Source organism: Ornithorhynchus anatinus, chromosome 8 (assembly GCF_004115215.2).
Source record: "Ornithorhynchus anatinus isolate Pmale09 chromosome 8, mOrnAna1.pri.v4, whole genome shotgun sequence".
NCBI lineage: Eukaryota > Metazoa > Chordata > Mammalia > Monotremata > Ornithorhynchidae > Ornithorhynchus > Ornithorhynchus anatinus.
In genome coordinates, this window is record NC_041735.1 from 3,908,915 (window position 1) to 3,928,194 (window position 19,280).

Sequence of the window (19,280 nt, forward strand, 5' to 3'; positions counted from 1 at the left end):
CCCCCCCCGCCCCCATCACGACGGCCTTGGCACGATGTCGGCCTCCGACAGTGTTTCTTCTGCGACGGGTGACCGAGGGAGCCCGGTGTGGCCAGTCCAAGGAGAGCTTCCTCCTCTTTGCCGTCTTTTACGTGGGGGTCTTGTCTTTCCATTCGATCTCAGAGAAGCAGCATGGCCTAAGTACAGTGCCTGCCACATAGGAAGCGCCTACTAAATTCCATAATTCTTATCACTCTTATTTGTCAGACTTGCAAATGAAAAGCGGGCCCAAACGTTGGCTCCTTCTCACTGCAAGGTGAACTGAAATAAGGAGGCGGGAGCTCATTAAGAAGACCGAAGGAGCGGAGAGGGCGGGAGAAGAGGGAGAGCTGGGATCGGTTCTCTCTTTCCCCATCCGCCGAGGAACTAAAATCCACGTCCAAAGGAGGTCTGCAATTCCGGAACGGAAATCCGCACGTTGAGCCACTCTGGAGTCTGTGCCCCAGGAGCAGAGTGGCGATCAGTGGGATTTATCGAGCGCTTACTTTGTACACAGCGCTGTACTAAGCCTTTGGGAGAGTCAGGTTCAACAGAATCGGCAGACACGTTCCCTGCCCGTAACGAACTTCCGGTCTAGAGCTCCTGGCCTTTCCCTCTGAGTTGCTGCTATTCTAGGGTAATAATAATAATAATAATAACGTTGGTATTTGTTAAGCGCTTACTAAGTGCGGTGCACTGTTCCAAGCGCTGGGGTAGATACAGGGTCATCGGGTTGTCCCATGTGAGGCTCACAGTTAATCCCCATTTTCCAGATGAGGTCACTGAGGCACAGAGAAGTGAAGTGACTCGCCCACAGTCACACAGCTGACAAGTGGCAGAGCCGGGATTCGAACCCATATCCTCTGACTCCCAAGCCCGGGCTCTGTCCACTGAGCCACGCTGTTTCCCTAGTGTACTCTCCCAAGCGCTTAGTACAGTAAGCGCTCAATAAATACCATCGATTACTTGATTGCCAGGCACAGCTGAAGTCTGACGGACTCGCACGGAGGCTACAGGTAAGCAGATCCGTACCCGCTATTGCAAATAAGCAGAAACCACACCTCCACAAAGGCTCTCGGCAACATTTTAACATGCAAGATTTAAACAAAGCGGGAATTTTCAGGAGAGTGACAAGTTGTTAGAAAAGGTTATTCCTTCTTCAACTGTGGTTTAATTTTTTTTTACACCACTGGGGCAACAAAAGTTACTATCCCTTTCTGACTAGAACTGATAAATAGTTTAATACAGTGCCCACAAGTAAAAACGCTCCAATACCACCGCACGGCAAAAGTGTGGAAAAGTCTTTCTAAATTCTCGTGAAAAACCCGTTAAGCATCTACTATTCCATTTAGCATCCTATTCATGCTGAACGGAATTCAGCTGAACGATAAACCAAATGTACCTTTACCCGTTCGTGACATTTTTAGCACGGATCGTTTTCGTCCACATTCTCTAGCTTTGCCCCCTCGATATTCAAGCAGGAGGCAATAATTTTTTTTTCAAAACTTACAAATTATAATCAAGTACTAACATCTTCAACTCACTAGTGCAAACAAATGAAACAGGAATTCGGTAGACTCAGTTGTCGGGGGAATTGTCCCATTTCAGGATTTTCATAAATTCCTCTTCGGAGAACGATAACAACTTGGCAGTTTCTAGCTCCATCTATGAAAAAAAAAAGCCACAGTAAGACTATTGATAAGGTTGGTATTTGTTAAGCGCCTACTCTGTGCAGAGCACTGTTCTAAGCGCTGGGGGAGATACAGGGTCATCAGGTCGTCCCACGGGAGGCTCACGGTTAATCCCCCTTTTCCAGATGAGGTCACTGAGGCACAGAGAAGTGAAGTGACTTGCCCACAGTCACACAGCTGACAAATGGCAGAGCTGGGATTTGAACCCATGACCGGGATCTTTCCACTGAGCCACGCTGCTTCTCCTAATGATGTTGGTATTTGTTAAGCGCTTACTATGGGCTGAGCACTGTTCTGAGCGCTGGGGGAGATCCAGGGTCATCAGGTTGTCCCACGTGAGGCTCGCGGTTAATCCCCATTTTCCAAGATGAGGTAACTGAGGCACAGAGAAGTTAAGTGACTTGCCCCCAGTCACACAGCTGACAAGTGGTATAAATCACCAAAAATCACACTAAACCGTAACCTACTACTGTGAGGCCCGTGTGGGGCAAGGACCGTGTCTGATGTGAATATCTCGTATCTTCTCTAGTGCTTAGCACATAGTAAGCACTTAAATATCACTATTATTAGTATTATTCATAATAATCAGGCATCAAATGATTATAAAGAAGGTAGTAAACTCAAGACAGAGGTGAAGGGGAACAGTGTGGTTCGATGGAACTTTCCCCCTGGGAATTTTAACTTTTTCTGCTCCAAGCATATAGTGAGAAGGGGGCTTAATGGTCCTTGCTCTGGGGATTGGTTAAGCGCCTACTATTCATTCATTTAATAGTATTTATTGAGCGCTTACTATGTGCAGAGCACTGGACTAAGCGCTTGGAATGAACAAGTCGGCAACAGATAGAGACGGTCCCTGCCGTTTGACGGGCTTACGGTCTCATCGGGGGAGACGGGCAGACGAGAACAATGGCGATAAATAGAGTCGAGGGGAAGAGCATCTCGTAAAAACAATGGCAACTAAATAGAATCAGGGTGATGTACATCTCATTAAACAAAATTAACAAAATAAATAGGGTGATAAAGATATATACAGTCGAGCGCTGAGCCCGGGCTTGGGAGTCAGAGGTCATGGGTTCGAATCCAGGCTCCGCCGCTTGTCAGCCGACTGTGGGCAAGTCACTTCACTTCTCTGTGCCTCAGTTCTCTCATCTGTACAATGGGGATTAAGACTGGGAGCCTCACGTGGGATGACCTGATGACCCTGTATCTCCCCCGGTGCTTAGAACAGTGCTCTGCACATAGTAAGCGCTTAACAAATACCAACATTATTATTATTATTTCCCCTAGGCCACGTGGCTTCCAGAAGCCTGGAGGAGCAGTAATGACTGCCTTCCTTGATGGCCTTTCTCAGGTTTGGGGATCTCCCTGCTAACTACTAACCCCTCACTTTCCCTCAAACACATTACACATCACAGTCCCATCTCCACGAACTGATCTAAAACCCCTCTTGAAGCTATTGCAGCAAATTATATCGGCAAATTACATCAGCTTCCCCACCGCTGGAAGAAAAAGGCTATCTTTTTAATGAAATGAAACATTTGCAAATCAAGCTATTGAGTTATCTTTCCAGGAGAGGAGGGGAGGTTTCAATGCCATTAAATGAGCAGTTGGTCGATGCGTGGCCTCTTTAATCGAATTTAAATGGAGTCCGGGCCGCCGCATCGACCGACCGGGGCATCTCTGACCCGGCTGAAAATTCTGTAAAGAAAATTTTTTTTGTAAAGAAAGTCCGTTCAATAAGTCGCCCAAATTCTGGAAACGTTATCTGTCGCTACACCCAGGAGAAGGCCTGCTGCATTCTGTGACCTCGAGTTTAGGTCAATCTGCAGAAATCCGTTAGTCAGTAGATGTCGAGGAAGCAAGCGACCATCTGCGGTAGCAGAAATGGGGTCAAATCTCCAGAAGGAAGGGATCGGGGCTCCTGTTGGTCAGGTGGGGATACAAGCAGGTGATTCGATTTTATCAGCTGCTCGCCGTTTTGTTTACGGGTTTACGCTTTAGCTCTGAACTCTCCTTCTGGCTCCGGGGCCGTGCACACAACAGCATACGCATACTGAAACTGATAACTAACATTTCACAGCCGGGTAACAGAGTATTAAAAATAACTAAAAAAAATTACTCGAGGGCAATCGAGTTACTGCCGAATGCCCTGCTGCCCACAGAATCATCTGAGTATCAAAGTGAAATACGGATTACCCGGAATTCTATCGAGACGGACATAACTCACCTTTTGCCTTTTTAAAACGTCGATCAATTTTTGCTGTTTTTTGAAAACGGACACCAATTCTCCTTTCTCTTTTTCCAGAATTCTTTTCTCTTCTTTTAACAATTCTACTTGTTTGTTTTCTTGCAAGTTTGCATCCTAAAAAGGAAACACGCAATGAGTCACCTGCTTTCTGGTCTTGAAAACATCCACACTGTCAAAAGGAAAAATAAATTAATCGCCGGTATTTGCGGACGGCTTACTGGGTGCAGGGCGCCGAAAGACCTAGACGGGGAAATCTGACATTAGAATAAATGACGGATATGTTTATAAGTGCTGTGGGGCTGAGGGTGGGGGTGAATATCGGGTGCTTAGAGGGCTCAGACCCTTTAGAAGACAAGGGAGAGGGAGGAGCAGAAAACAAGGGTTTAGGCGGGGAAGCCCTCTTGGAGATGGGATTTTAATAGGGCTTTGAAGAAGGGGAGAGTGGTGGTCTGTCATATACGGAGGGGGAGGGCGTTCCAGGCCAGAGGAGGATGAGGGCGAGGGGGCAGCGGCGCGATAGATGAGACTGAGATGCAGTGAATTCGTCGGCGTTAGAGGAACAAACTGTGCGGCCTGGACCGTAGCGAGCTAAGATAAGAGGGGGGTGAACTGATTGAGTGCTTCGAAGCCGACGGGAAGGAGTCTGTGCGACATGGAGGTGGATGGTCAACCACTGGAGGTTCTTGAGGCGTGGGGAAACATGGACCGAATGGTTTTTTGAGTGGTTGTTTTTGCTTTTTTCAGAAAAATAATCTGGGCAGCAGAGTGAACCGAAGACTGGAATGGGGAGAGGCAGGGGGCAAAGGAGGGGTCAGCAAGGAGGCTGTTGCGGTTGGCAAGGAGGGATATAATAGATGCGTGGATCAGGGTAGAAGATGTTTGGATGGAGAGGAGAGGGAGGATTTTAGCCACGTGAAGGTAGAACCCACAGGATTTGGAGACACTGACAATGTAGGTTGAATGAAAGGGCTGAGTTGAGGATTCATTCATTCATTCTCTGAATTGTATTCGAGCACTTACCGTGTGCAAAGCACTGTATTTAGCGCCTGAAAGAGTTCAGAATAGCAATAAACAGTCACCTTCCCTGCAAAACAGGATTTCAGTGAAACCCCCGGAGACGGATAACAGTCGAATCCCAGCCCTTCCTAGAAACCGGCTTCTTTCCGCGGATCCGATCCTTTCACTTCACCATCCTTCCCAAGATCTTGGCCGAGACTCGCCTTCTACAAGGCTGCTCTGGCCTCCGGGGAGCTTGGAAGCAGCTGGTTACGGTTCTTCTGCTACGAACCATTCATAGACACGATTACCGTTCGGCCGCCTCAGCTTTCTTTCGGCAAAATCGTTTCAGCTCCTTTAGCCTTTTCCTCGAGGGCCTTATATCCCAACCCTGTAATCATTTTCACAAACGTGTGGCCACAAACCGTTTCAGTTCCAAGTTTCACTGAAATGGTTTCCCACAATCTGGATGAGAAACAAGACAACTTTAGATTCGAGGGAAAAGCTTAAGTGTCAATCTGATCTATACCTAAACACTTTTGTTTCTCTATCAATGAATAGATTATTAAATATCCAGAGACCAAAAGCCTCCCTGGACAGTATCTTTCCAAGCCTGCCAAACGGCATATTAAATCACCGTGACTTAGTTCGGGCTCTTTCAATAGTTTATTTTCGCCAAAGCCTGAAGCGCGTGGCCCTCAGAAAGCCCCGCCTCAGGAGGAGGTTGGAAAAGTGAAGCCCAAATCCCATTTTTGAGTTGATTCGAGACAACCAGCCCCAAGCTGCACACATACAAACAGGATGAGGAAGAGAAAATGCGTACAGTCGGCCTTAACGTAGCATCAGTTTGGGGAGCAGACTGTTCGATCTTTCGCGATCTCCTGAGAAAATGACCAACGCAGAGTATGGCAGAATGAAGACTTCCTCCTTCCTGCATGTCAAATAAGTGGAATCTTTTTGAAGGTCAGTGGGGGTGATCAATGAGTGGGCTGTGTTATGATTTCCCCGCCCTTGCAGTGCCCAGAACTGTTGTAACTGTTTGGGAGCCTCTGCTCTGCGGTCACCCCATTTCTAATAATAATAATAATGTTGGTATTTATTAAACGCTTACTATGTGCAAAGCACCGTTCTAAGCGCTGGGGGGGGGGGGGGCTACAAGGTGATCAGGTTGTCCCTCATGGGGCTCACGGTCTTCATCCCCATTTTACAGATGAGGGAACTGAGGCCCAGAGAATTGAAGTGACTTTCCCAAAGTCACACAGCTGATGAGCGGCAGAGTCGGGATTAGAACCCATGACCGCTGGCTTCCAAGCCCGGGCTCTTTCCACCGAGTCACGCTGCTTCTCTATAATAATAATAATAATGTTGGTATTTGTTTAGCATTTACTCTGTGCTGAGCACTGTTCTAAGCGCTGTAGAAGCAGGGTAATCAGGTTGTCCCACGTGAGGCTCACAGTCTTCATCCCCATTTTACAGATGAGGGAACTGAGGCACGGAGAAGTGAAGTGACTCGTCCACAGTCACACAATGGCTGGATGCTCTCGTCACCCAGCAACGCCTCATTACACTTCCAAAACATCTCTCCTGCTCCCCTTTTTTAAAGGTCCCCTCCTTCAGCTCACTTGGCAGTAGCCGTCTGGGACTGTCGTCCTCGCCCGGCTCCACCCGGGCCCCTCTCGGTGCAGAAAGGGTGGGGGTGTGGGCTGTGCGTCAGAACCCCCCACGGTTGACCTCACCCTCTGATGTGTAAATAAAGGCCCAGGGCTCTGATGGGCTCCACCGTATTTACCGGGAAATACGGCAGTGACGCTGCGTCCGACCGCTCTTAACAAGGGGCCGCTCGAAGCCATCTGTGGCCCACCAGACCCACACGGGCACCAGCCCATCAGGACTTTCTCAGTTTTCCGGGGGGTGGCCCGGGAAGTCAACCCTCAGGTTTACTCCGGTCCAGGCCCGCCCAATCCGTCCCAGTTAGATTACTTATCCGGCCTCGGCCTTCCCGAAATGGGAGTTTGGAAGAAACGATCCCCAGGCCTCCAGCTTGGACCCTACGTTTCGGCTCATCTGGGGCCAAGGCCCCGCTCTACCTTTTTCGGTTGGCGCCGATTACATTCCGAAACCATTTTCTGACCGCGAATGCCGACGCTTATTTTGCACGGTGAATCTTCCCACTGTACCTTGGTAGTCTGCTTCAGTTTCTCCAACTCCTGCTTATGCTTTCCCGCGTCCTCGAGAGCTCTGTTCAGGCGGACCTCTGTAGCATTCTGACTGCTTGACGCCTGTTTCTGAACTTTTTTTAGATGCTCTAATTCCTGCAAAACAGACTCAAGTCAGGATCGAATATTTTGAAAGCACTACGCCTACCACAAGTGTGTGTTCTATCATTTCTCGTTTCATTTCCATTTCCGTGGTATAAAGCGTTTCTGCTTAAGGGAGGGTCCTCCCTTTGGTAAAGCAGCTAAAACGACAAACGAGCAAAGTCATTTTGGAGAAACGGAAAAAAAAAAAAATACCCCACAGCGAAACCGTACAAAACCCTTCCCACAGAAACCACACGATCTCTCCCAGCCCGGCCAGATGGACTTTTTGCAAAACTGTGTGGCTAGGGTGTCTTCTGTCGGCGGCGTCGACTGTCTTCTGTGGGCAGAGCACCGTCTAGGCGCTCGGTTTCGTGACTTGTTTTGCAAAAACAAGATGGAAGTCGGAAGAGCGACAACGGGCCAGGTGGTCGTCGGTGGACACGGGATAGCCTGCTTTAGCCGACGGGCGGAGATCGGGATGACGGAGCCGTGGGCCTAAGGAGTGACGGAGGCGGCGACGCGGGAAGCTGACTGGTTCTCTAGTTCCGTGGAGGTCCAGCGCTGCCTGCTGCGATCGGCCGGGCAGGGGGCAGAGTCGGGGGAAGGGGGTTGCGAACTCTACCCCTCCAGGGTCCCCACATTCAACACCCACCGGAGTGCTTGGCACCTAAGTGCTGAAAAAATATCACTGATTCGATTCAGATAGCCATTAGCTCATCTCCTTGAATTCTTTTTATTTTCTCTTTCTGAGCTGTTCTACGTGGAAACTTGAAGCCGGATCCCACGGTCGACCGTCGGAATGAAAGATCCGACGCTGCCGCTCCCGAATCCCTTCATTCGGGTTTTAAGTCGGTCAGTTTGAGACCCTCTCCTCCTCCTCCTCGATCTGCGATTAGAAGACGCAAGTTCTTGCTCTGTCGAGGAAGCTCCTGAAGGAATTCTGAGCCCTCCCGGCTGAGGGATCCCTGAACTTCCGCCGGCCCCACCGGGCACCTAACCTCCCCACCGCCGCCTCGACCCGTTTAGCGGACGAGGTTCCGCGCTTCTTCGTGGAGCCGGCGGCCTCATCGGGGCCTCCGTTCGGGGAGAGACCGGAAGGAGAGAGAATCGCTAGTCCCCAGAGCGGCATTTCAGTTCGGGGGTGGAAAAAGAACCGGGCTGGCGGCCGCTAGCCCGGACTTGTTTTTCCGTCCGAGCACCGTCCCTATCTTCTCGGTGTAGAACGTCCAAATCCACTTTCTAACCTCCGGGTTATCTTCCTTGAACAGAATCTCATTATCTATCGCCAGGTTGCGGGCTTCTCCCACAGTCTTTGTGCAAACCCTCAACAGGGAACCAAGACTGAGGCTGGTTAAACGGCCACGGTTCTCAATTCTTTCTCTCAGCCTGCACAAAACAACAATCCTATCGCAGAAGAAGCGAACCTCACGTCCCCAAATCGAACAGTACAATCCACGTGGATTTCCGGCCTGCTCGGCCAACACCGGACCGAACCGTTTTACAGCTGGTCGGTCTTAAGTCTGTTTCGGCAGGGGCTCTGATGAGCCGAGGAGGCCCGCCGCCACGCATTTCAGGGTTTTCGAAAAGAAAGTCTGAAAAACGAAATCTTGTCTTCCAGATGAGTGAGCTGCATCTCAAGTTACCATTCGATCCATCTACAGGAAGCAAGCTTCCGCCTCAAGATTTTCCCTCTTTTCAAGACACTGATGCTCTTTCTCATCATTTACCTTGGGAAAAAGAGGGCAAGGCTGCCTCAACACGCACAACCGCTCCGGAGGATAGAAACATCGTAATTCAGCTAACGACATCCACCCGCAGAAAAATCCGTATTTTGGGAGGCAATCTGCAACCGGGCCGCCTCGCGCCCTTTTGCGCAGCTTTGTTTCAAAATAGAACCGCCGAGAATTTTGTCACGAAAGGCCGGTTTTAGAACCACCACGGGGACGCGTCTCATACGGCGGTCTCTCCCGACTCGACCAGCCTGTTTTATTTGAAAGATTGATCTCTGGATCTGAGTGAGAAACACGTGCTGTTCTTCACGCGGATCACAAACAAACCAGGTTCCGTGAGCGTGAGTGCGCGCACGCATCCCATCTGCTCTCCCCAGGGCTCTGCACAGCTTTGGAGGCAGAAGTTCCGTGGAAGAGCAAGCCAGTTTGGGCCCCTCCCAACATGGAGGTTGCTTCCCAAATCCAGTAGCTCGGCACAGCCTACGGCACCTTTATGACCAGCGGATTCACTGCAGGGCAACTTTACGAATCATTCCCTGGCAACTTCCATCAGCCCTTCTGACTGTTTTCAGACTTTCGGCTCTCCTAAAATTCTCCCCGCCTTCCCGGGGCTCATATCGCAACCCGGGTCGTGGAGGTGGTTGAAACTTTCAGACAAAGAGTCCCGTAGAACCTAGCGGGTTTTCTCTCCTTTCCAAGAGGTTGTGTGCTCTTGACTCTATGTGACAGAGACCCCCTTTACTCACCTTCTTCATCTCCTACGGCCCTTTCCCCATTGTCTTTAAAACGGCCTGGGTTTCACCAGTTCTAAATTTCACCAGGTCTAAAACAAGTTGATGCTTGGACACCGCTATTTCTCCAGCTCTTCCCGCTTCTTTTCGCCCACCCAAGGCAAAACGCCTCACCCAAACAGCCTAGGTCTTTAGATCCATTTCCTCTGCACCCAAATCACCCTTCATCCCCTGCAACTGACCCCCAGCTTCCCCAGTCTGCTGGAGCTGCTCTCGCTAAGGTCACCTCTTTAATGCTTATCCTTCTCAACCTCTTTCCTGCACTAATCACTCTCTTTTTTAAAAAAAAGGTATTTGTTAAGCGCTTACTCTGTGCCAGGCACTGTACTACGGCTGCTTACAGAAGCGGCGTGGCTCGGTGGAAAGAGCCCGGGCTCCGGAGTCCGAGGGTGTGGGTTCTAGGCACACTCGTCTGCTGTGTGGCCTTGGGCAAGCCACTTAACTTCTCTGTGCCTCAGTTACCTCATCTGTAAAATGGAGATTACGAATGTAAGCCCCACGTGGGACGACCTGATTATCTACCTGATATCTGATTATCTGAGAAGCAGCGTGGCTCGGTGGAAAGAGCCCGGGCTTGGGCGTCAGAGATCATGGGTTCGAATCCCGGCTCTGCCACTTGTCAGCTGTGTGACTGTGGGCCAGTCACTTAACTTCTCTGCGCCTCAGTTCCCTCGTCTGTAAAATGGGGATGAAGACCGTGAGCCTCATGTGGGATAACCTGATTACCTTGGATCTCCCCCAGTGCTTAGAACAGTGCTCTGCCCATAGTAAGCGCTTAACAAATACCAGCATCATTATTATTATTATTACCCTAGTGCTTAGAACAGTGCGTGGCACTTAGTAAGTGCTTAACAAATACCATCATCATTATTATCATTATTACTAAGCGCCGGGGTGGACACCGGGTCAGATTAGACGCATCCGTGTCCCACGTGGGGCCACAGTCTTAATCCCCGTTTTACAGATGAGGGAACAGAGGCCCAGAGAAGTCAAGCGACTTGCCCTAGATCACACAGCGGACAATCAGAGCAGGAATTAGAGCTCAGCTCCTTCTGAATCCCAGGCCCGTACTCGATCTTCTAGGCCACGCAGGCTTTGAAGAAGGCAAGAGGTTTGGTCTGGCAGAGGGGAGGGGTGGCCCTGGGCTTGTAACAAGGCCCGGTGAAGGAAAGAACCCCCCAGGATTACCTTTTCCATGGCAGCCAGTTGCTGCTCAAACTCATCGCGTTTCTTCCTTGCCTCATCCATGAGGGCTTTGTATTTTTCCATCTGAGACTGCTGGGCACTGACCGTCTGCTGCAGCTTAGCACGTTCTTCCTCCAGTTCCTTGACGTGGGCCATCAGAGTCCGAGTCACATCCTCCTATGTGTGAATTTGTTAACGGGATAAAAGTAATAATAATAATGTCGGTATTTGTTAAGCGCTTACTATGTGCCGAGCACTGTTCTAAGCGCTGGGGTAGACACCAGGGAATCAGGTTGTCCCACGGGGGGCTCACGGTCTTAATCCCCATTTTACAGATGAGGTAACTGAGGCACCGAGAAGTTAAGTGACTTGCCCAAAGTCACCCAGCCGCCAAGTGGCCGAGCAGAAGAAAGTATCTGTTTTCACACAAGAGCTTTCGCGTAACTTAAAACTAGGAAACACCGGATGGGACTGTCGCGACCGAACGGCAACCCACGTTTTCACCTCAGAAGTGAGAAGCGGAATTTCTACCGGGCCTGTTTTGACTGTTTTGCGGAGAAAGGCTTTAACGCTGCAGTGTGACTCAGAAATAGAAACGTTCTGAATGAGACCTAAAAATGTCTGTGAGACTGTGAGTGCAGAAATGAATGAGTGCAGAGAAGAAGCAATTCAAAAAGGGTCAGCGGAAGTACGCGACAGGTAAGCTTAGGTTAAGGAGCCTGGGGGGGGGACAGTTCCGTCACCGTCGGCAGCGCAGAACCCGGTTGCGACGTGAGCTGCCTGAATAAATCCGGGCCGGACTGCCTGAGCGAAGCCAAACCAAGCAGCCCGAGGGCTGGGCCTAGAGAAGCAGCGTGGCTCAGTGGAAAGAGCCCGGGCTGGGGAGTCCGAGGTCATGGGTTCGAATCCCGGCTCTGCCGCTTGTCAGCTGTGTGACTGTGGGCACTTCACTTCTCTGTGTCTCAGTTACCTCATCTGCCAAATGGGGCTGAAGACTGTGAGCCTCACGTGGGACAACCCGATCACCCTGTATCTAACCCAGCGCTTAGAATAGTGCTCCGCACATAGTAAGCTCTTAAATACCAACCTTATTATTATTACGAATTCCTCCAGGGTCGGCCTGAGGCCGGGTGCACCTCCCCAGGCTTTCCCCTTCACCCAATCCCATCTTGTCAGTCGATCGTATTTATCCAACGCTTACTGTGGGCGGAGAACTGTACTAAGCGCTTGGGAGAGGACGACGGAACAATGTAACAGACACTCTCCCTGCCCACAACGAGCTTACTATGTGCAGGGCATTGTACTAAATGCTTGGGAGAGGACAATACGACAGACAGACACCTTCCCTGCCCGCAATGAGCTTACGGTCTACAGGGTGACCGGAGATTTCAGAGCCCGCATGGCCAAATGTTCAAGCAGAAGTCTGTTGAGATCATTTATGGGACCTTCCATTTTTCTAGCCCTTTTAGCAGTAGCGATGGTTATTTTCTGCTGGTCTGAGTGCCACGCTCTGTTCTGAGCACTTGGAAAAGTACAGGTGTGAAAACACGACGTACGTACTCCCTGCCCACGAGAGGTTTTGAATGATGATAATGATGCCGGTATTCGTTAAATGCTTACTATGGCCCAAGCACTGTTCTAAGCACTAGGGTAGATACAGGGTCATCAGGTTGACCCTGATGAAGAAGATAGAGAAGCAGCGTGGCTCAGTGGAAAGAGCACGGGCTTTGGAGTCAGAGTTCATGGGTTCGAATCCCGGCTCGGCCACTTGTCTGCTGTGTGACTTTGGGCAAGTCACTTAACTTCTCTGTGCCTCAGTTCCCTCATCTGTAAAATGGGGATTAAGACTGTGAGCCCCACGTGGCACAACCTGATTCCCCTGTGTCTCCCCCAGCGCTTAGAACAGCGCTCGGCACATAGTAAGCGCTTAACAAATACCAAATACCAACATTATTAGGTTGCCCCACTTGTGGCTCACAGTCTTACTCCCCGTTAGTTTAAGAGGCAAAATTGCTTCTTAAAACTTGAATTTCTTGGCTCAGAGATGTTCTTGAAAAACCTACACCTCATGGACTTTATCACATCAAGTGAAGAAACAGTGGCGCTGCGGATTGACCGTTCAGTCGGCCATGCTCCGAAGGGGAAACGACGGAGACGCCGTCCCGCTGTGAAGCCCACGCTGAGCCCAACTAACCCGCTTGTTCTTTTCCGCTCAAGGCCACGGGGGAGTCTGTGCTGGGAACCCGCGCGATGCTTCCATCCTACGGTTGCCTGGTCTAGGATGGCCAGGGATTTAGGCTCCGTGGTGGCTTTCTCCAAATATGAGAGCGGGTCCACCCTGCCCTGCCCCTCCCGAGCTCTAGACCGAGACGGCAAGCACAGGGCCACACTGCACCGGCGAGAACCGTGCCAACCCGGATTTGAGCCAAGGTCAAACACGGACCGGGGCACCTGTAAACTGGGAGACTTGTAATGGAGCGCCAGCACCTTCCCTGGTGGCCTGTCCACTTTCTAACCCGGCACACGGCTACCCGTGACCGTCTGGGAGGTTCCCCCAGCAAGGTTAAAAAAAAATCTGACGACGGCTTACCTTTTTATTGCATTCACGGACTACGGTATCCAATTCCTCCTGCGTAACCCGTAGCTTTGCCTTTAGAAGTCTGATCTGAGCTTCTGGAAATTGAAACGTGCTGCTTAAACTGCATATCTTAAATGGCGTTTTCACTTAAAGGGCCTCCCTCCCTCCTTCGTCCCATTCCCAATCAGGGCTTTCTCCCCTCTGCCCCGGCTCTCAGGGAGCCCAGGCCTGTGACATCTCCCCTCCCCGGCTCTGGCCAGGCTTTCCCCCCTTCCCATCTGGGGGGCTCACCTGCCAAAGGAAATACCTCCATGGCATCAGAGCACCCCTGGATTTGCCCCCCCCCCCACAATCCACCCTCCGAAACCTAATACTCGGGATGGGGGGGGGGGGCGCGTCCTCCGGGTCAGTTATGTGGCTTCGGGACTAACTTGGCTAGCAGACCGGCCTATTCTCGGCCAGATCTGTGGGGGACAACTGATGCCGGGCAGACCTTCGGGGAACAATAATTGGCTTACTCGTCAGCTCACGGCTAGTGGAAATGCCCCCGGGGTTTTTTACAGCAACTCAGCACCCAGCGGTTGGACGACGGGACAGTACAAGGGCTTAGTACAGTGCTTTGCACATAGTAAACGCTCAATAGATACCGTGATTGATATGTCCCTCAGAACAGGGTACGGTGGCCAGAGGCTGTGGGCCCCCTCACCGGCCGGAGAGCTTATCCCTCGACGACTGCCGCTCAGGGCACAATCCCTCACGCCCCACTATCCATAAACCTCCACTCTGGGATCTGCCAACAACCCCCCGGAGCGGGGAAGAGGAAGGCTTGGGACGAGAGGCGGGAAGACCCGATACGTTGCCACTGCATTGGCTCCTTCCGTGCTTACGTGGTTGCCCCGACCCGTCTTTACTGCACAGGGCCATCTTGGCGAAGAGTAGCTTGGCCCTTACGGAAATGCAATCTGATCTTCCCGATCTCTAAGCGCCCGGGAGTGGTGTTTCCCCCTGCTGTGGTCCCGCTGAGGTTGGCCCCGAACGGCTCCATGCCCACGGGGATTTTCCTATCGGAAGATCAGCTCCAAAACCCAACGTGTCTAGCGTCAGGAATCGACCCCGTTCGCCGCTCTCCTCCCCGCCATTTTAAAGGACTTCACTAGGGAATCAATTATCACCACTCTACCCAAGGACGCTGCATAGTTCACGCTGGGAACGTGAAGACAAAGTGGGGAGTGAAAAAGGGTCAATATAAATGTGATAGAATTGATGAGAAGAACATCCCTAGGAAATATGGGGTCTCTTTAAAACAGTTATTTCACATATTAATGTTTTATGACAAGGCATAAATATTTCATTCTGCTTTTACTAACTATTTTTATGATGCCATCGTAAGCTGTTTCCCTAAAGCCCTTCTCTATGGAGTTGTCAAAACACTCAAAGGAAAGAGCCATCGTATGAAGACGCATTACCTGATCCAATGTCTTTGCCAGCACCGGAGAAAATATCATCTACATTATTAGATAAACCTCCTCCATCAAGTGTTCCTTCAAGGTTGCTAAATGTCTTTGCAAGAGAAAAGTCCGTAACGTCTTCCAGGATGGCAACGTCATCGGCGGTTTGTAACTCGGCGCTTCTCGATCGTACGGTGAAAGCAGAAAAAAAGAAGCTTGTTTTATTTCATTCAAGTGACGTAAGTCCTAAACACTCCAATGTTTAGAAAAACACATTATTTTAAATCCCGGTGGGCGTACGGGATCAAAGTCATTTGCCAGAAGTTTTAGTCTTTCCAAACATTAAAAAACTTTGAGTGTTTTGCTTCCTAATTCTACAAGGCTAGCAACAACACTCCATCTTCTGACTGGGCTCTTCAAAGCAGAGAATCCATTAAAGTGGGAACCTTGAACTGCGAGTCCCACATTCATTCAATAGTATCTACTGAGCGCTTACTAGGTGCAGAGCACTGTACTAAGCGCTTGGAATGTACAATTCGGCAACAGAGAGAGACAGTCCCTGCCCAATGCCGGGCTTACATGGAACAGGGACTGGCTTCTATTCATTCATTCATTCAATAGTATTTACTGAGCGCTTACTATGTGCAGAGCACTGTACTAAGCGCTTGGAATGGACAAATCGGTAACAGGTAGAGACAGTCCCTGCCCTCTGACGGGACAGCGTGGCTCAGTGGAAGGAGCACGGGCTTTGGAGTCAGAGGTCATGGGTTCGAATCCCGGCTCGGCCACTTGTCAGCTGTGTGACTTTGGGCAAGTCACTTCACTTCTCGGTGCCTCAGTTACCCCATCTGTAAAATGGGGATGAAGACTGTGAGCCCCACGTGGGACAACCCGATTCCCCTGCGTCTACCCCAGCGCTTAGAACAGTGCTCGGCACGTAGTAAGCGCTTAGCAAATACCAACATTATTATTACAGTCTAATCGGGGGAGACGGACAGAGGAGAAAAACAGTGCTTAAATGGTGCTCGACACAAAGTGCTTAACGAACATCATTATTATTATTATTTGAAAACACAGCCTCTTTTCCAGATGGGAATGTCACCACTTCAACAGATGAATAGAGCAAAGGAACCACCAGCAGAGAGGGGAGGAAAAGCCGGAAACGCCACCGCCATCACTGATATCAAGAAAAGAGTCACAGGGCCGACTGGGGAAATGATCTGGGCACCTCAGTGTTGTCAGTTGTAGCTGGATCCTGGCTGGAGTCTTTTTGGATTGATTCTCTGACGAACCCCTACTAACCTGCCACTTCCTGAATTACAAAATGGCCTCGCCTGCAACGGAGCACACACAGAAGCTCTGCTCTTTGCTTCACATCAGATCTGGGGAAAATGCCGGGAACGAGGTCCAGATTTCTACCACAGAAAGCTGTTGAAATTCCCAGTGGGCCTGGGTTCTTGCATCCACCAAACACATCTGCCTTCCCTGAGGAGTTGATCAAGATGATCACGATTGGTTTGGCCAATCACGTCAAGCTGAGGGTGCTCGCCGTCTGTCTCCTTCGCTTCTCGATGTGGCCGAGCTCGAAGGCGGAATCAGAGATCGGGAAGATCAGAATGCATTTCCGATTCTCCGGAAAGCTCTTCCCACCGAACACGCTACGTGCATCGTCGGAGGTTCTTGCAGCGATCATTCAGCGGCTGGAACGTGTGATACCCAGGAAGCACTTACACAAGACGGCGGGTGATTTGAACAACTTCGCGGAACTGGAATCGGCACAGGCCTAATGGACTGACTGGAAGCCAGGGAAACCCGAAAGTCCACAAAAACCCCGAGCATTAACACCGAGATGGAGCCTACACTGAGAAGCTTCTATACACCAGGGAAGTGGTAGCAAAGTAGAAGCAGGATGGCTTACCGGGAAGAGCACGGGGCTGGGAGTGAGAGGACCTGCGTTCTAATTCTGCTACTTTCCGGCTGTGTGACTGTGGACAAGTCGCTTAAACTTCTCTGTGCTTCAGTTTCCTCGAAGGTAAATGGGGATTAAATACCTGTTTTCCCTCCCACTTAGATTGTGAGCTCCATGTGGGCTAGGGACTGTGTCCATCCTGATTACCTTGAACCTCACCCAGCACTTAGCACAATGCTTAGCCCGCCGAGTAAGCACTTAAATACCACGATCACTGATCATTATTACTGTTGCATGACAGTAACATTTACTCTATTAATAATAATAGTAATGTTGGTATTTAAGCGCTTACTATGTGCAGAGCACTGTTCTAAGCGCTGGGGGAGATACAGGTAGAACTGAGGCACAGAGAAGTGACTCGCCCACAGTCGCACAGCTGACAAGTGGCCGAGCCGGGATTCGAACCCATGAACTCTGACTCCCAAGCCCGGACTCTTTCCACTGAGCCACGCTGAGTAATGTTGGTATTTGTTAAGCGCTTACTATGTGCAGAGCACTGTTCTAAGCGCTGGGGTAGATACGGGGTAATCAGGTTGTCCCACGTGAGGCCCATTGTACAGATGAGAGAACTGAGGCCCAGAGAAGTGAAGTGACTTGCCCACAGTCACCCAGCTGACAAGTGGCCGAGCCGGGATTCAAACCCATGACCTCTGACTCCCAAGCCGGGGCTCTTTCCACTGAGCCACGCTGCTTCTCTAATATACTCTATTATTCATGGAGTATGTGTGAGGAAACTTTATGACAGCAGGCTATCCAAGCGGGTACTTGCCGTTTAGGGAGCCGGAACAGGACAACTGCTAAATAGCCATTTTAAAGAGATACTGAAGCACAAGCTTAAATGGTGTTTGACCTCTGCGTGCTGGATGATAATAGAACAGAGCGCCTCTCCTGAAGCAGAGATTTGGAAAGAGAGATAACCTAAAAACGAATGCTTCTGAGTTGTCAGTGTGACTGCCCGGCAGTGAACCATCTTTGTGGGGGCTCAGCAGAGCGGGGAGAAGGCGGTTTGGGGACCCGAACAACCACCTGCCTCGGTGGGACGAAGCTGACCAACAGCAGCAGCATCCACGATCGTAAGGTTCGAATCCCGGCTCTGCCACTGGTCAGCTGTGTGACTGTGGGCAAGTCACTTCGCTTCTCTGGGCCTCAGTGACCTCGTCTGTAAAATGGGGATTAACTGTGGGACAACCTGATGACCCTGTATCTATCCCAGCACTGTTCTAAGCGAGGGGGTAGATACAGGGTCTGACAGAGGTGGTCCCACAGCTATTCCCCGTTTTACAGATGAGGTAACTGAGGCACAGAGAACAGTGCTCTGCACATAGTAAGCGCTTAACAAATACCAACATTATTATAAGGGAAAAGACAACTTCATCAGATCCCTGGAGAAGCTTCAGCATTGTCGCCGGACGTCTTCAAGGACCATCTCTGCTCAGGGCTGCGGTCTTCGAGCTTCTGCTCCTAGTCAAGAAGCCTGGTGTTGCTCTGTGGCTCGTATTCGCCTCAAGGAAGACGCTACGGCAGCGTGGCTCAGCGGAAAGAGCACTGGAGAGGTTCTTCCCTTAGGAACTCGGGATAAAAAGAGCTGCCCGTATCGACCGCGCATGTTTTCCAAAGGGGCCATCCGGCTGAAGGCCGTGAGGTTTAGGTGCCATTGTTTTTACGAGACGTTCTTCCCCTTGACTCTATTTATTGCCGTCGTTCTCGTCCGTCCGGCTCCCCCCGATTAGACCGGAAGCCCGTCAAAGGGCAGGGACCGTCTCTATCCGTTGCCGACTTGTTCATTCCAAGCTCCTAGTACAGTGCTCTGCACGTAGTAAGCGCTCAATAAATACTATTGAATGAAAGGTCTGATGAAACTGAGGGCTGCGAGGGATCGTCAGATCGGTCTATCAAAAGTATCTATTGAGCGCCTGCTTTGCAAAGAGCACTGTACCGAGCACTTTGGAGAGAACAGATAGAGTTAAGAGGCACAATCACTGCCCTTGGGGATCTTACAGCGTGGCTCAGTGGAAAGAGCCTGGGCTTCGGAGTGAGAGGTCACGGGTTCGACTCCCGGCCCTGCCACTTGTCAGCTGTGTGACTGTGGGCAAGTCACTTCACTTCTCTGTGCCTCAGTTACCTCATCTGTAAAATGGGGATTAACTGTGAGCCTCACGTGGGACAACCTGATTACCCTGTATCTACCCCGGCGCTTAGAACAGTGCTTTGCACATAGTAAGTGCTTAACAAATACCACAATTTTATTTATTTATTATTATTATTAGAGATGACGGACTCAAAGTCATTGACAGATACCAGAGAAAGCAAAAATGAAAGTTTCTAA

The 19,280-nt window shown here is 50.4% G+C and overlaps 1 protein-coding gene across 3 annotated transcripts in view; it reads right to left on the reverse strand.

Annotated features, from left to right (window-relative positions):
- Positions 1-19,280, reverse strand: part of TEX9 (testis expressed 9) — a 37,806-nt gene that overhangs the window by 5,451 nt on the left and 13,075 nt on the right. For 2 of the 3 annotated variants that reach the window (XR_003761533.2, XM_029070757.2), the window contains exons 7-12: positions 15,004-15,164; positions 13,550-13,632; positions 10,963-11,136; positions 7,131-7,265; positions 3,937-4,071; positions 1,563-1,683 (exon numbers count right to left, since the gene is read on the reverse strand). Coding sequence is in view for 2 of the 3 variants with exons in the window: in XM_029070757.2 (XP_028926590.1) it covers positions 1,597-1,683; positions 3,937-4,071; positions 7,131-7,265; positions 10,963-11,136; positions 13,550-13,632; positions 15,004-15,164 (775 nt within the window). In the remaining variant the exon portion in view is untranslated. Of the gene's footprint in view, positions 1-1,086; positions 1,684-3,936; positions 4,072-7,130; positions 7,266-10,962; positions 11,137-13,549; positions 13,633-15,003; positions 15,165-19,280 lie in introns of those variants that run through there. The other variant, XM_007669244.3, reaches the window with a different exon arrangement.